This window comes from Argiope bruennichi, chromosome 3 (genome assembly GCF_947563725.1).
Source record: "Argiope bruennichi chromosome 3, qqArgBrue1.1, whole genome shotgun sequence".
NCBI lineage: Eukaryota > Metazoa > Arthropoda > Arachnida > Araneae > Araneidae > Argiope > Argiope bruennichi.
This window is the reverse complement of record NC_079153.1, coordinates 65,926,595-65,944,006: the sequence shown is the minus strand read 5'-3', so window position 1 is coordinate 65,944,006 and position 17,412 is coordinate 65,926,595. Positions and strand designations below refer to the sequence as shown.

The 17,412-nt window shown below is 30.7% G+C and overlaps 1 protein-coding gene across 1 annotated transcript; it reads left to right on the top strand.

The window, feature by feature from the left end:
• Positions 1 to 9,663: 9,663 nt before the first annotated feature.
• Positions 9,664 to 12,948, top strand: LOC129962863 (uncharacterized PE-PGRS family protein PE_PGRS54-like). The gene has a single exon (XM_056076863.1). It carries the CDS (start codon positions 10,117 to 10,119, stop codon positions 12,946 to 12,948), a length of 2,832 nt encoding a protein of 943 aa, XP_055932838.1. The 5' UTR covers positions 9,664 to 10,116.
• Positions 12,949 to 17,412: the final 4,464 nt, after the last annotated feature.

Genomic DNA, 17,412 nt, shown 5'->3' with positions numbered 1-17,412 from the left:
CCAACATGCTTTTATTAAACCAAAGAACTCAGTTATATCACACAAAAACAGTCCAGCTAATTAATTGATCTTTCTTTTTGATGTATTTTGTACTGATGTATTTTGATGTATCATGTATTTGATGGATGATGTATGATCTATTTTGTACTTTTCTACTGATGAATCTTTTTGAACTTATTAAGTTAAACAATTGAATATCAACGCTGGGACAAAGAAAGATCATTACCCACAGGAGTAAAGATTTGTTTTCCACTTCATGTCCATGACGCAGCTTAAATAAACTTAAAGTTTTTAGAAGCATGGTGTGGTGTTATGTGTCACAACTAAAAATTGAAAGAACTAAACAAATAACTTATTAAATTCGAAATGTGGTCTTTGCACAAATACTGTGGACGTGTATGAAATTTTGAACGAAATTGATAGTATATTTATCCGTTTGTATGAAATGAAAATGATAGCTCAAAAATACATTAGCTAAGTGAATAAAATTGAGGATTAGGTTTTATCTTTAGAATTTCAAATATTCATTAAATTTTGAATAAGTGCCATTAAAAAGGTGATTGTCAGTAGATCTGTTCATTTATGTAAACTCAGTAACTCAAATTCACAATAAACTAGATAACTGAAATCCAGCAGATCTATATTATTTTTTCTACCCGAAATATCTATATGAATATGTTCAAAATATATAGGTGATTCTATTTATTATTTGACGAAGCGCAACATAAAATATTGCATATTGTGGAAGCATACGAGAATATAGAGAGGTAATACATTACTCGGTTTCTATTTTTTCAGTAAAATATTCAAATACTCCAATTTATTCACAACACAAACAAAATACAAAAATTGTAATCTCTTCTGTATCAGTGTGGTTCTTATCAATATCTACATTATCATCTTAATATAAATAAAATTCATTGTAAAAATGTATGTATGTATGCTCTATATCTTTTCCTAAGCAGATGAACCTTATCCAAACTTTATACACTTATAATTTAAGACAAGAGAATGAATAATGTCAGCTTTACATAGTTCAAAATTTAATAAAATATTCAATTAATTAGAAATAATATATGTTTCTTCGAAGTAAATTATCTCACAAGAAATACTTTCATATCATCTTAAAATTCAAAGTTCTACCCTCTCAATGACAATAGTTTCCTTTCCATAAAAATTTTTCTTCGCATTTTTATTTATTTTTCAAAATTCGATAATGAAGTGAAATGCTGTGGACGATTTTAAAACACTGAAATTTATAAATACTCCATTATGAGGCAACGTTGAGATTTCAAATACGCCACCTTTATTTTTTGATATTTCTTTTTAATTTGTTTACTTTTTGTCAACGATTTTAATTAATTCATAAGAATTCATACAAAGAACTATTACCTAAGCTCATGTGCCAGAACATATTGTTAATAGAGTTATGGAAAAACGTTAAATGAAAATTTTTAAAACAGACGAATTATAATTATATCAGGAGCAGCTATTGATTTTATTTATTTTCATGTCTTATTAATGAAAATTTAAGTATTTACCTAATTCCCATAAACAATTCGTTATAATCTTTCTTGTATTTTAATATTTGTGAACAAAATTTAAAATGCCTATATAATATTAATAACTTTAAAAATCAGCCATTGTCGTTTTTTAAAAATGATCTCTTTTGATAGATATGCTTGGTGTAGACCAAAAACACTTCAGATGATAAAATGAATTTGTGTTTTATTCTGTTTTATATAAAAGAAGCTTTTAAATTAAAAATATTATACATGAAAGTATTTTAAGCCTAAATAGCGTAAAGCATACCATTTAATTATAAATAGGGTTAAAATTATATTACGTTGCGAATAAGTCTTTCTAACCAAGAATAATAACCCTGATTAAGGCCTTGAAATCTGTAATATGAGACTTTTTATCCAGTTTATCATATTATAAATTCGAAATGACTCATAATATTATTTTGATTAAGATACCCCCTTAAAAATTATCAAACAGCTGTTTTAACTAAAAAAAGTAATTCCTATTTTTTTTTTAAATATTTGTTTTAATACGCAAATACATATTTTATTAGTTGGAAAGTATCTGAGCCTAAAAAAATGGAGATTAGTTTTATTTACCCTGAAAGGAAGGTTCTTAGTTAAAAAAAATGGTTGAAACTCTTTTATAAAACTAAGTTATTATACAGAAGATTCACTCTAAACATAGTCTAATAATTGATTTCTATATATTTAAAAATAAGCAAATACTTCTTGCTGGAAAAATGCTTTGAATGGAGTAGAGAATTATATTTGTCCTTGTTTCAATCAATGAATATACTACTGAAGAAGAGAAATTTTTTAATTTTTATACAATTCCTTGATCCTTTTAGTCATATTTATTAAATTCTTGGGACTTTAACATTTGAACAAAGAAAAGTTATACTTTTTTGCTATCAAAACTGAGCAAGTTACAAAGTTCTGAATATCAGATCTTTATACGATTTTAGACCATTTCGCTACTGTATTAAGAAAGATATCCAATTAAGAATTTCTGTTTCATCTAAACGGTAGACCACTCTGGTTCAGTTTTCGTCGCAGAAAGTAAAAGGGGTTTTTTTTGTTGTTATTTATGTACAAAAAATATTTTACTAAATTTGAATGATAGGAGGAATAATTATGAAATATAAATGTTGTAAAGTATATTTAAACTTCCTAATTAAAAAAATAAATTTTTATGTCATGTAAAGCATTTTTTCAATTGGAGGTATGCGGCTGAGAAAGAAAATCGTTAATGACCCATGATTAGAGTGGACACTTTGTATATTTGAACAGCGTTCAAAACTAAACTGTTCACAAAAATCAAGAAAAATGTTTAATATGATATGACAAGTCCTAGAATTTTGTTTTGTTTAATAATGAATTCCATAATAATTAGTAAGAGCCAAAACCAGTTGTTCACTACGTGTGTAATAAAATTGTAAACCTTCTTAAATCATTTGACTCTTCAGATTAATATTTTGGATCTGACTTTGCCATTTTGAATCGAAGATATGGATGAAATTTGAAAGCTATCGCACTCTGTAAACTTTCAAGACGTCTGTACTATTGTCAATGCCTTAAACCTGCACCATCGTAAGATAACAATTTTCCATATTTCTGCACGGTCGTACAGTATCAACGTCCAGAACCTGCACCTGGAATGCTTACGAAATGTATATACAATGGAAATAGTTCTGAAGATGAGATTTTCTGACCCCAGCATGCAAGATCTTTTACAAGGTCATAGCGACATTTAATAAACTTACATATTATAATCCTTTTATGAAAAACTGAAATACTCTCACTCAAAACTTTTGTTGTCCAATAAAGACGAAGCAGCTGTTACTGTTGCACATTTCAACTAGCACTTAAACACATTAATGTTTGCACTACTTTACAGAATACTCCGCTGAACTATATTCATATATATACCTGCTTATATGAATATATACCTGTATTCATATATAAACCTGTTTAAACTCATAGTTTATATTTTTAAATAGCAATGAATTTCAAAATGGTACATAATCCTTCTACTTCCAGTTTATGTAGTTTTTACGTACATAATCTCTAAATCTTCTATTAAAAGAATTTCGTTCATTTATGCATAGATGTATAATTTTCAAGACTATAATTCTTACAATGTTCAAAAGATATTGTTTACCATCAGGTAATAATCCTCATACAATTAAGTCCAAACCATTCATCATGCCTTCAAATATAACAATAGCGTCATTTTAAATAAGTCAATGGTTTATCAGCATCAAATGGGCATTACTTAGAATTGACAGGATCATTAATTTTAATTGATTAGCCATTTCAAATAAGGGTTAATGAAAAAAACGATTAACGATTTAACTAGGTTTTATTACATAACAGACATATAGTAAACTCATCCCATGACAACTTATCGAAGAAAGTTACAGATGAACTATTTGGTTTCATATATCGCGCGAATTGCTACACCAAGAAGGTAGGCAAGTGATAAGACAACAGTAGCATATTCAATTTACTTTCAACGAAACCTGATAAGAGAACAAAACAAAGAAAGATGACGAAGAAAGAAGAAAGGGAAAGTGCGATAAGGTCAGATCGAAGAGAATGACACGCTTTCTTTGGTTCGGTATAAAAGAGCAGTGGTGGACCATGCCGGACATCACTTTCCTCACTGGCTTCCCTCCTCGTACGACCTCAAATGTGCAACTAGATCTAAGGATTTTGCTTTCGCTTTCAACTAAGGAAATAAACTCAACATGGAAGGCAAAGTAAGTATTCGACTTTCTCGGGGATTCTAAGAATTGAAACTGGTGTGTGTGGGTCAGCGTTAAAACCAGTTGTAGTAAAGCCCTGTTTAATCATGAATTTTAATGAGAGATCCATATTGTCCAGAAAAGAAGTCTCTGTGCATCGAAAATCAGGTTGAATTTCAACTCTTCCTGGTGTACTTAGTTATTTGAAGGCTATCTCTTTATTTCCCCTATAAAAATATAGAAATGGTATAAAGTTTTTAAGTATTGAGAAAGAGGGATCTAAAAGTTTAATCTAATGTGCTTTTGGACAACTTTAGAAAAATTTATCTCATTTATCTACCTATATTTTATTGTAAAATGATGTAAAATAAGGATTATAAGTAGTAATGTATACAGGTACAGAAAAGAAGTTTCTGTTCATCGAAGTTTAGGATGAATTCCAGCTCTTCTAAGTGTACTTAACTACTAGAACATTATCTCTTTTCTTTTATTTCCAAAATGTAGAATTGTCAAACAGCACGCATTTTTTTAAATATTCATCAAAGGTAACTTAAAAGTAAAAATTGATACTATTTTGAACATCTTAAGAGAAAATATAATAAAGTAATTTAAAATATGAATTCTAATGCTTTATAAATATGTAGAAAAAATTGCACCTATTCATTAATTTGCAGAAGGCTTTCTAATTATTACAAGGGTATTTAAATATTGATAGATATTTTTCTTCTACCTTTAAAATTGTAGAATAGTAGAGCAACCAGAGCTTTCAAAGTAACTTAGAGTAAGAATTTGCTTAGAATTGGTTCAAGAAAAATAGTAGCTCTAATCAGGATCTTTAACTATCTTTGCTATCTTTTTTATAAAGAAATTATGGAATTCAAATTTAAACTATTAAGATACATTAGAAAGAACTTCATTTGCTCTTAAAATATTTTTGATAATTTGTGTCTTATTAAGATAATTACAAACTGAATTTATAATACATGTGTAACTTTGGGAATAAAGAAAGAGAATATTTAAACATATCCCTTTTAAAAAATTAATAGATAAATTCTGTAATGGCATATTTCATGCATTTTTCTCAGAATACCTTGAATTTATATAAATTGCCCTTAAGTTAAACGATAATATTGAGCTCATGGGAGTGAAATTAAGCATAATTTGTGTTTGTGGGTCAGCTTCAAATATATCATTTAATCCTTTATAATAGGATATATTATTAATAACTTTTAACAGATAATAGCCATAAATAATATATAAACTTATTTCGCTCCGTATGATTGCAGAGTGCAAAATGCATCAGAAAAAAATTATTATTCTATTCATTCTCAATTTGTTGATCAGGATAAAAAAGTAAATATGGGCAACTAATTTTCTCTAAAACTAGCGAAGTCTTTCAAAAATTTTAAATTTTTTTCTATGAAAATCTTTTTTAAATATATTTTTTTATGTAATAACAAGAAAAAATATTCGTTGTTTAGGAATAAAACAGGGAAAAGATTCATAAAAAAATATTATAAAATGTATGCTGATCTCCTTTTCAACTTTAATATATCACGTAGTGTTATTAATTAGTACGATTGCGTGACTAAATAACGATATCTGACTTTTGCATTATTAAAATTTAACAACCTATCCAATCTTAAAGCTTTTAATGAAGAAAACGGTTCTCCATGCAAAATTTTAAAAATATCCAAACCAATAAAATTTTAATTTTATCAGAGAATTCCGACAAATAAGAAAAATAAATATTTTTTTATACACTTGAGCGGGTTTTTTTAAATGAAAAGGAGCGTCCAGAAGAAAAATTGTTTCAAATTCAGAGAATTCAAATTACGAAAATTTAAAAGAAAAATGAGCAGAATAAGAAAAACCTTCACAGATCTTGAATCCTTGAAGGATTCTTTGATCTAAAGGGATCTTTGAATTAAATATCTTCTACTCATTGTTTTATAAAAACGATAATATCAAAAATTAAAATTCCACCTCCATGCTTAAAAAGTAAATAATCAACATTCAAGGAAATGTTTCAAAAACTCCTACGATCATTTTTCTCCGAGGCGAATTTTTATCTCTGCATTAACCTACTCATACGCTGTTCATGTTTGTGAATACGATTTTCCTAAATATTTTACATAAATTGAGTTTTCCAATTTTTCGAAAATCTTAAATTCTGAATTTTTTATTTATTGTAATGAACATAGAAATGCGAAGTGTTTTCGAAACAAGAAAATCCTATTGGGATATTATTTAAAATGATTACCATAATTATTACTGTGTTATGATTATATAATATTTAAATTATTTTGTCGCACCAAGCTTTACATATTATACTACGCATTTTTTAGTAATTGGGCAATGTAATTTTACCTTTCAATACATATTGAACTTAATCCACTTGTAAATGATTGATTTTATAAATTTTTTAATTTTAAAAATATAAATTTTTATTTTAATAGTTTTTTATTATTTTATCCATATTTTATTTTAATATTACTACTTTTTTAAGCTATTATTTTATTTCAATATTTTTGCTTTTTTATATCTATATCATGACGAAGGGCCTAAAGTAATAAAAATTTAAGCATGATTATTTATTGATGGTTTCCTTACTTTCAAATAAAAATATTTAATTATTATGACAAATTCTAAGAAAATTATGAACTTCCAACAATAATAATATTAAAATTTATATTTTGCAAAATCTGTATCAAGTTAAATGAATAATTAATATTCTAATATATTATAAGTAAATAATTAACTGTACTTTAATTTATATCAAAATCATTTTAATGTTGCATTGTAAATACACTAAATCCTAATATTTTATCATTGATAAAATTTATATTAAATCTGCATTCTATTTTTTTAACCTAATCTGCCTAGTCAGAAATCTACTGTTGTTAACTGCGCAAATTAAAATTGATTATCCGAACGTAATATTATACAGTTGTATTTTGTTTTATTCAAATAATAATTAAAAATCTAAATGTAAATAAAAATTAAGACACTAAGAATTAAAATGTAGTCAAAAATAAATCCGAAATATAAATTTTCTGTAAAAAGTAATTTTTTCTATGAAAAAGCAATAAATATATTTAACAAATAATTTTTTCATAAATATATTTAACAAATTTATTCATTAAATTTAAAAACTAATCAGAAATATTAATACTGTTTCAGGAATAATGTGTATATCGGAATATTTTTCTAGAAATAAAATGTTTTGAAGTAAATTTAAATAGAAAAAAAATTATATTCGGAATACTAAAAAAATTATTCCAAATATTTTTGTATTAAAATGAATTTATACCAACTTTTTCAAAATGAAAGGTGCAGTTTTTAAAAAAAGCGCCATCTGTTAGAAGTTTCGGCTATTATTTCCTCATTATAATTAGTATACATTCAGTAAAATGTTTTAAAAAATATTTCTTTTTGTAAACATTCTTCAAGAGTTATGTTTTGTCTTATTTTTTTATCTTCTTCTGATGATTTTCTTCCCAGTTTCGCATTCTGAATTTAAAGCATACAATTCTGCGACCGAAGCACTGAAAATAAAAATTGGTGATAACTTTGGCGTTACATCTGAAAAAACTGATCAATAATAGAAACGCATAAAAATTCAAAAAAAAAAATTTAAGTATTTTTGAATCTTTGAACACAATCCTATCCACAATTTCTTATTCATATAAATTAGATTTTTGTAGCAGGGTAAATTTACTGAGCAATAATTTTATGAAATTCTGAATAAGTCATGTGATGCTTTGATGTGATAAATTATTTTTAAGCTAACGATTTTATTAGACTAATAATACTTTATGATAAACGTTTGAACATGAAGATAAGAAACATGTTTGAACACATTTTATCCACCCTTTCAGAATTATATAAACACTATTTCATTAAGATAAATTTACAGCTCAATAACTTTGTCGATTTTTGTATAAATCATGTGATTTTTCTAATCTAATGAACTATTTTGGAGCCTAATTTATTTATTTGTTACAATTCTTCATCTTACAGTACAAACTGAAACTTCTTCATCTCTAGTTTTTAAATTTATTCCCGTTATTTATTTATTCCCTATTATTTTTGTTTTTGTGTGTTTTATTTTCTTGCAATTTTTAAGTTATATTTTGATTCATCATATCAATGCATCTGAACGTATATTTAGCTAAGTAAATATTTTCTTAAAACTTCATTTTGAAGACAAGAACTCGAATATTACTTTACAAAAATTCATTAAAGTAAAATTCTGAAAACGTTATACACTTCAGATTAAAAACGGAACAGATTAAAAAGGAAAAATTTTATGCCTATTCAGTGTTCAAAAACCATAAAATGCGAAATGAATTGCACGTAAATGTGAAAAAATTTTAAAGTGCTAATGGGACATCATTATGATTCACAACAAAGTTAACTCAAAATATATAGAAAGCATAAATTTTTTAAATTCTTTTATTGTTCTTAAGTGAATCATTTAATAATGAAGCAGGGCAACAATAATGGTAAAAAAAATTCAGATAAAGAAATATTATTCTAACTCTTACCTGGAGAAATTTGTGAACTATTTGATTAAAAGAATCTTTAACTGTACTGGCACGAGATATTTTTAAGAAACGGTGAAACTTGAAAAAAAAAATCTCTAAACGTTATTTCCAACATTTTCATCAGATTATATGCTGTCGAAGCTGTAGAAATTCTTAACACTTTCAATACTACCGACGAGATATCTCATCTTTCAGATACTTCCAATTACAGGTTTCTGTGGGCTAAAATTTGCCCCTTATGCTAACTAATTTAGATAGGTTGAACTTTCTAATGCATATCTCAAGAATACTTTTACTTTTATCTAGTTATTCATTTTCCATTTATATATGCTTCTTACTTAATATTTTAATATTGAGACCATCATCCGTTGACGTCGGATTTAAGAGTTCAACCTGAACTTTGATGAAATGTTGGTAACTTCAATATTTTCTGTAGTCTCCAGACACAATTCCGAATCATGCATCCGTGAAAACGGCAATTTAATCTAACTAAACTAAATTAAATATCGCTATTGTTAAGAAGTTAAATATTACAATAAATACTATAATATAACTAATAAAAATAATAAACAAGAATGCAACTAATAATAAAACAATAATACTTTTATAATATATAAAGATTTTTTTTTCTTTTCGTAGGTATTGCTTTTAAGCATATTATTTCTGGCGTCATCACTACATAGCACTCTAGGAGGAGGAGCTCAAGGCGGATATGGAGGTGCTGGAGGCAGTGGAAACTATGGAGGTGGAGCTGGAAGAAACTTAGGAGGAACAGGAGCCGGAGGTTATGGAGGAGGGGCTGGAGGTACAGGTGTTTATGGTGGACCTGGAGTTGCAAAAGTAGCAGCTGATAAAACAAGAATAAATTCATATGGAGGCGAAAATGGAGCTTCCAGTGCAGGTGGATACGTAGGTGGAACCGGGGGAACAGGAGCAGGAGGATACACGGGAGCTGGAGGTTCTGGGGCCGGTGGATACGGTGGAAACATTGGTGCAGCTGGAGGGTCTACTGGATATGGAGGTGTCTCATCTCTTGGAAACAGCGGATACGGGGGAAATACTGGTGGAACTACAGGATCTGGTGGCTACAGCGGTGCTGGAACTGGTGTAGGAATCACTGGTAAGGCAGGTGTTGGAGGATATGGTGATGGTTCAGGATCTGGAGGAGTTGAAGATGTATATGGAGAAGGTAATTTCGCAACAGGTGGTTTCGGAAGTGGAATTGATGGTTACGGAAGCAAAATAGGAGGATCAGGAAAGTATGGAGGAAATGGACTTGGAGTTGGAGAATTTATGTTTGGAGGTTATGGAAGTGGAGGAAGAATTTCAGGAAATGCTGGATCTGGCAAATATGGAGTTGGTAAACAAGGAAGTGGAGATGGAGGTTTCGGTGGACAAGGTGGAGTTACAGCTGGAGGATATGGCGGACAAGGTGGAGTTGGAGCTGGAGGATATGGCGGACAAAGTGGAGTTGGAACTGGAGGTTATGGTGGAGGAGCTGGAAAACAAGGTGGAGCTGCAGGATATGGTGGACATGGTGGAGCCGGAACTGGAGGTTTCAACGGACAAGGTGGAATTGGAGCTGGTGGATATGGTGGACAAGGTGGAGCCGGAGCTCGAGGTTATGGGGGAGGAGCTGGTAAACAAGGTGGAGCTGGAGGATATAGTGGACAAGGTGGAGTTGGAGCTGGAGGATATGGAGGACAAGGTGGAGCCGGAGTTGGAGGTTATGGGGGAGGAGTTGGTAAACAAGGTGGAGCTGGTGGATATGGTGGACAAAGTGGAGCTGGAGTTGGAGGTTTCGGCGGCCCAAGTGGAGTTGGAGCTGGAGGATATGGCGGACAAAGTGGAGCCGGAGCTGGAGGTTTTGGTGGAGGAGTTGGTAAACAAGGTGGAGCTGGTGGATATGGTGGACAAGGTGGAGCTGGAGTTGGAGGTTTCGGCGGACAAAGTGGAGTTGGAGCTGGAGGATATGGCGGACAAAGTGGAGCCGGAGCTGGAGGTTTTGGTGGAGGAGTTGGTAAAAAAGGTGGAGCTGGTGGATATGGTGGACAAGGTGGAGCCGCAGCTGGAGGTTATGGGGGAGGAGCTGGTAAACAAGGGGGGACTGGAGGATATGGAGGACAAGGTGGAATTGGATCTGGAGGATATGGCGGACAAAGTGGAGCAGGAATTGGAGTTTATGGGGGAGGAGCTAGTAAACAAGAGGGAACTGGAGGATATGGTTCACAAGGTGGAGTTGGAGCTGGAGGATATGGCGGACAAACTGGAGTCGGAGCTGGAGGTTATAGCGGACAAACTGGAGCCGGAGCTGGAGGTTATGGCGGACAAACTGGAGCCGGAGCTGGAGGTTATGGCGTAGGAGCTGGTAAACAAGGTGGAGCTAGTGGATATGGTGGACAAGGTGGATCTGGAGGTTATGGCGGGGGAGCTGGTAAACAAAGTGGAGTTGCTGGTGGATTTGGTGGACAAGGTGGAGCTGGAGGTTACGGCGGTCAGAGTGGAACTGGAGGATATGGTGGAGCATTTGGTGGACAAAATGGAGTTGCGGGATATGGGGGACAATCAGGTAATTCTGGGTTTACTGGCCATGGTGGAGTTGGTAAACAAAATTCAGGGACTGGAGGATATATTGGACAAGGAGCTGGAGGTTATGGTGGAGAGTCTGGTGGGCAAAGTGGAGTTGGATTCTATGATGGAGCAGCTGGAGGACAAAATGCAGTGGGAGGTTATGGAGGAATATCTGGTGGACAAACAGGAATTGGTGGATATGGAGCTCGTGCTGGAGTTAGCGGGTATGGCGGTAAAGGTGCTAAACAAGCTGACAAAATTGCTGGACAAGGTGGAGCTGGAAGTTTTGGAGTAGCTAGAGGTTATGGTGGTCAGGGTGGAACTGGAGGATATGGTGGAGCCTCTGGAGGACAAGGTGGGGCTGGAGGATATGGTGGAGTGGCTGGAGGACAAGTTGGGGCTGGAGGTTATGGTGGTGCAGCTGGAGGTTATAATGGAATATCTGGAGGACAAGGAGCAGCTAGAGGTTATGGTGGAGCATCTGATGGACAAGGAGGTGTTGGAGGATATGGAGGACAGCAAGGAACTGTTGGATTTGGAGGGCAAAGTGGACATGGTGGATATGCTGGAAAAGCTGATAAGCAAGCCTCGGGAATTGGTGGGGCTGGAAATTTTGGAACTGTTGGGGGATACGGTGGATCTGCTGGTGGTAACGGAAATGTTGGAGGACAAGGTGTAATTGGTGGATATGGTGGAAAAGCAGGAAAACAAGCTGGTGGGATTGGGGGTTATGGTGGTGAAAGGGGATCTGGGAATTTCGGTGGAGTAGGTGGTGGACAAGGAGGTGCTGGAGGTTATGGTGGGCAAGGTGCAGCTGGATTTGGAGGACAAAATCTACGTGGTGGTTATGGTGGTAAGGCAAATAAACAAGTTGGAGGAAATGTAGGACAAGGTGGAGCTGGAGGATATGGAGAACAAGTTTTGGCTGGAGGATATGGCGGTCAAGGTGGACTCGCTGCTAATGGAGCCGGTGTATATGGAGCTGGAGGGGCAGGGGGAAGTGGAACTCTAGGTGGAGCAACAGGTTACGGAGGACAAATTGGTGCTAGCGGATATGGAGCTGGAGGCGTAGGTGGAAGTGGAACTCAAGGAGTAGGAGGTTATGGAGGACAAACTGGTGCTGGTGGATATGGCGTTACTGGTGGCCAGGAAGGAGTTGGTAAAGCTGGAAAAGGAGGTTTCGGTGGAGGAAGTGGCGCTGGAGGATATGGTGGTCAACAAAGTGGGCAAGGTGGTATAGGAGATGGTTCAGGCTATGGGGGACTAGGAGGAGCTGGAAAATTTGGAAAAGGAGGTTTCGGTGGAGGAAGTGGAACTGGAGGTCATGGGGGTCAACAAGGTGGACGAGAAGGTGCAGGAAACTATGGAGTACAAGGAGGTATAGGAGGAGATGCAGGGGGTTACGGAGGACAAGGAATAGCAGCCGCAGGCTATAGTCGACAAGATGGAATCGGTACTACTAATATTGGGAATTACGGGGGTCAGCAAGGAGGTGCCGGAGGACAAGGGGGATACGGGGGAACTGAAGGAAATCAGAAGGGAACCAAATACTAAATACGTTTCAGTATAAAGAATTACCTTTGAACTATTTATAAAGATTCTAGCTTTGAAAGAATCGCTGGAGTTAGCCAGTATTTGTCATGAGCGACAATTTCATTGCATCATTTCATTTATAGTTACCATTGTAATATGAATTCCATGGGTATATTTTAAAAGGTGTTTTCATTCAAAAAATCTCATTGTGTGGCATATTATTAAATTAGAGCAATGTATATCTCTTCGCACTCAGGATATATATTATTATATACATATTGTCGAGTATTAAATCCGTCATATAGAGTAATATTGTTCGTCTTATAATATTTCAAACTAATATAAGAAGTCATGAACAATATTGAATTGCCTGTTTGTATAACTAAAGATTCTTGTTACAATTGCATTGTTTCTAATTTTTCGTATCATAAAAAGATAATGTTTTTTTGAAAAACAGTTTACCTTTTTTTAGCAAAAAGTTACTGCATTTCATTTTTCTATTGAAAATCTCTTTTGTAATTGTAAGATATGTGAGAATACAAATATAAATACTATTTCATGAATACCGAAGGCAAAGAAAGAATAAAAATGTTGGACACATTTTGATATTAAATGATTATTAATATATATAAAATATTAGTTAGGATTTTAAGTTAATGCCAAATGCATGTCTTTTGTTTGATAATTTTTAAAATAACTAACATAATAATTTGCAGATTTGCTACTTTAAAAACCTTTGATCATATGACCATAGCTGTAAATCATTGAAAATTTACTTTTAAAGAAATTCAAAATCATTTTTAATGTATTATTTGAAATATTTAAATATCCTTTTCAATCTTTTTACAGAACGAGATTTCTAAATACGTACTAAATGCAAGAAAAAAACAAAATTTATAAAATCATTGGAACATTTTTTCCCTGGGGTGATTTAAATTATAATAAATAATAAAAAAATCACTAAAAATTAAACCTACTATAATGTTACATTTTAGTTATATATTTAATTTCATTTTAACTTATACAATTATGGCACTTATTACAATATAAATGGCAAGTTAGGATTTCTTGGCTTATTTTAAAAAATCATAGAAAAGTATCCTTATAAGCAATATACAAAATGTTACGCACAATTACAGAAAATGAATTAAACATTCGCAAAAGAGACTTGTGTTTAATAAATTCTTTTTATAACGCTTTTAGAGAAATTGGATTTAAAAAAATAAAGAAAAGAACATTAAAATTAACTTTACTACTTCCAAATGAAGGTAAAAAGTGATTTAGAGAAGCAATAAAAAATGAAATAGTGGTATCTTCTATTTTTGGTTCCATTCTAAAAAAGTTGTTTTGTTTTATTTTGTGTTCAAGAAAATAAAAGTATTTGTATGTTACCAATAAAAATGATATTGCAAATCTTACTGAATAAATTAATGTTGTATCTGCTATATTTTTTTTTCTCTTCTATATGTCAAGGGAATATTAACTGAGAAAACTGAACTATTTCATAAACTAAACACCTGTTTCAGTTCAAGAAAATCTTTGAAATAGCTTATAGAATCAGAAATAAAAACGTAAAAATTATATGTACTTGTAATATAATTTATTTCATTTGAAATGAAATTTTATATAATGGTAACACTAAATTACCAATAAGTTAGATATACTTAATGGATAAGTATAATAAAATTCTTGTCTTTCTTTTTTATTATTATTTAATTGCTATCATGACTGTTGACTTTGTTTCAAATGTATTCATAATTATGTTACATAGTAGAAAAATGTTTGTCGTTACTGTAATGTAATTACGTTACATCACTGAATGAAATTCTTGCATTTATTTCTTTAAAAAAGATATTTCTGTATCAATGCCATATTTAATAAACTTTGTCATCATAAAAATTAATTAACAATAGGACTTTGAAATCAAACGAAACATAAATGCTAGTTTTCATTAATTTTGAAAAATTAATGAAATAAATGTATTTGACACTGCCTGTTTTGTACTATTTTCTTGTAACATTGTATATCTTGTTGGAGATTGCCATAAAAGTTTTATTATTTTACATTTGTATTTGTCGACTTTTTTTGTCTCTTGTATATTTTTTAAGAATTTGATCATTTACCATTTTATCAAATTTATACCACATTTTATAGAAAATGAAATTCAACTTCTCTTTTTTTAGTTTTAATGCTTTAACCCTAATGCTAAATTAGGAGGTTACACTACCTGCTAGCTCCGCTCACCAATCACCAGCATTGTGATTCTTCCTGGATGATTATATAATCTCAACTTGCTTCTCTCGCTCGCCGTATATTTATACTTTCCTGCTAGTAATAAAAAATTATAAATGCACTCATTACAAAAAATAAAGTTAAATTATTTAAATTGCATGAATTACTAAAATAAATTTTTTTTATTAATTTCTGAATACAAATTCCCCAATTTCTAGAATTTTCTAATAGTAGAGAAAAGCATATGTAAATATTAGCATATATAAAATATGTAAATAAAGCAATATAAAAAATAGCAATATGTAAAGTAGCAATATGTAAATAAAGCATATATAAAATTATGTTTAAAAATCAAATCTGAATTTGATTTTTTTCCTTCTTTTGATAAAATGATGTTAATAACATTGAAATAATCGCCGAAGACCGTGAATATTAATAAGTTTAATTTAATAAAGTCAATATTTTGATGAGCTTTATTTTATCACTAAAAACATATTATTTTAATTAATATTTGAACAATAACGATAGAGCATTCTGAGTAGTTAGCTATTCTTTTAAAATGGTGAAATTAATTGATGATGCTGCTGTAGTTCGGTAACTTCGCTATGTACACAAAAATGTTTTATACCTGTATTTCATTCATTACGACAGGATCATTTTAGGAATGATTTTTTTAAATTTACCCTATTCGCTTACAAAGAGACTATGCTAAACTTTTGAAGCTTTGTACAATTGCGTTTTCTCAAAGTTTGAAGGTTTTACAACAATTACTGCATCAAGTAGAAAAATATTTTATAGATACAGCATAGATTTTCATAAAATTATAGTCTCTGGGCCATATTGTGAACTAATTATTTTCTTTTTTATTAGCTCACTCTATTTCTAGTTTCTCGATTGAGTTACATACAAAGTTTAGTGCGTTTCTAATAAGTAGTTGCAGCTATAGACAGCTCTAAAAGATTCACCTGGAAGTTTTTTTTTTATTAATAAAATGAATTAAAAATTAAAGTCTAAACCATAAAAAATTATTAAAATAAAAATATATAATTTTCATCACAGTAATGAAACTGAGTTTCTAAAAACTAGGTTTTTGTTTAATATTATTCTATAAGAAGAAAGAGTTTATTTTAATAACTAAGTTACAATCAGTGATTTTACTGTACTTTTATATGCTGTTTAGGAACAAGAAATTTTAATGAGAATTCATGGTAGAGAAAGCTTCACTTCAGCAATTGAAAAAATAGCTGCGAAGGTTTTAGAATAATCTTCAATCTCTAATAGAATTCCTAAAATGCATCATCAACATTGAGATCTGAAATCGAAATACTAAATGATATGATAAATGATATTTTTGCGAAATCAAATGATCTAGAGTCAATAAAAAGCTTTAAAATTTATGAGGATATTTAATTTTTTAAAAAGTACATAAAATGATTTATTGCTTTTGAAAAGAATTATCAACTTACAAAACAAACCCCATATATTCTAATTCGTTGTCATCTAATGGAGAAAACTACACAGTTAAAAATAAAAGAAGATAATTTTCGAAAATATTATAAATGAAAAAATAAATACCATTTTTATGAGAATTCATGAGAGTATTTTTATGAGAATACTATTACAATTTTTATGAGAATTGTTTGTTTATAAATATTGTTTATCAATTGATTAATAATAAATTTTATTGTAAATCTTAAAATATTTAAATTCTTTTCTTCGCTCGTTTTCTGTGGTTAAAAAAAGGAAATACCTTAAAAGGTGTTGCTCAAAAAAGGTGGAGAAAGACTTAATGATGGATTTAAGCAAATAAACAAAAAAAAATGAAAAACAAAATGAAAAAATTCTCTCCCACATATAGGTTAATTAACGCAGTGAAGACAATAATTCTTCATTCGGGTCACGAGACACTCCAAAATGTTTCATTCATCAGTCATTTTGTAACCGTGACCTCTTCTTTGCAAAAAATGTGTAAGTTAACATGCAAATTTTTGGGTGTCAAAAACTAATACCACGCGACAAAATGTAACAGACAGCAAAAATTAGATTACGAATAAAAATAAAAGAAAAACTATTGAAAAATGCCTTACAACAGGTGTCTTCAATTATCAGCTCAATGAATTAGGGTAAATTCAATTCTTTAAAAACAGTTACAAATTTCTTATAATTATTAAACAATGAATGGTATCTAAATATTAGTTTCTTACAAAAAGCAATACTTTTAAGGAAATTATGTAAAAATATTTTTAAATTTTA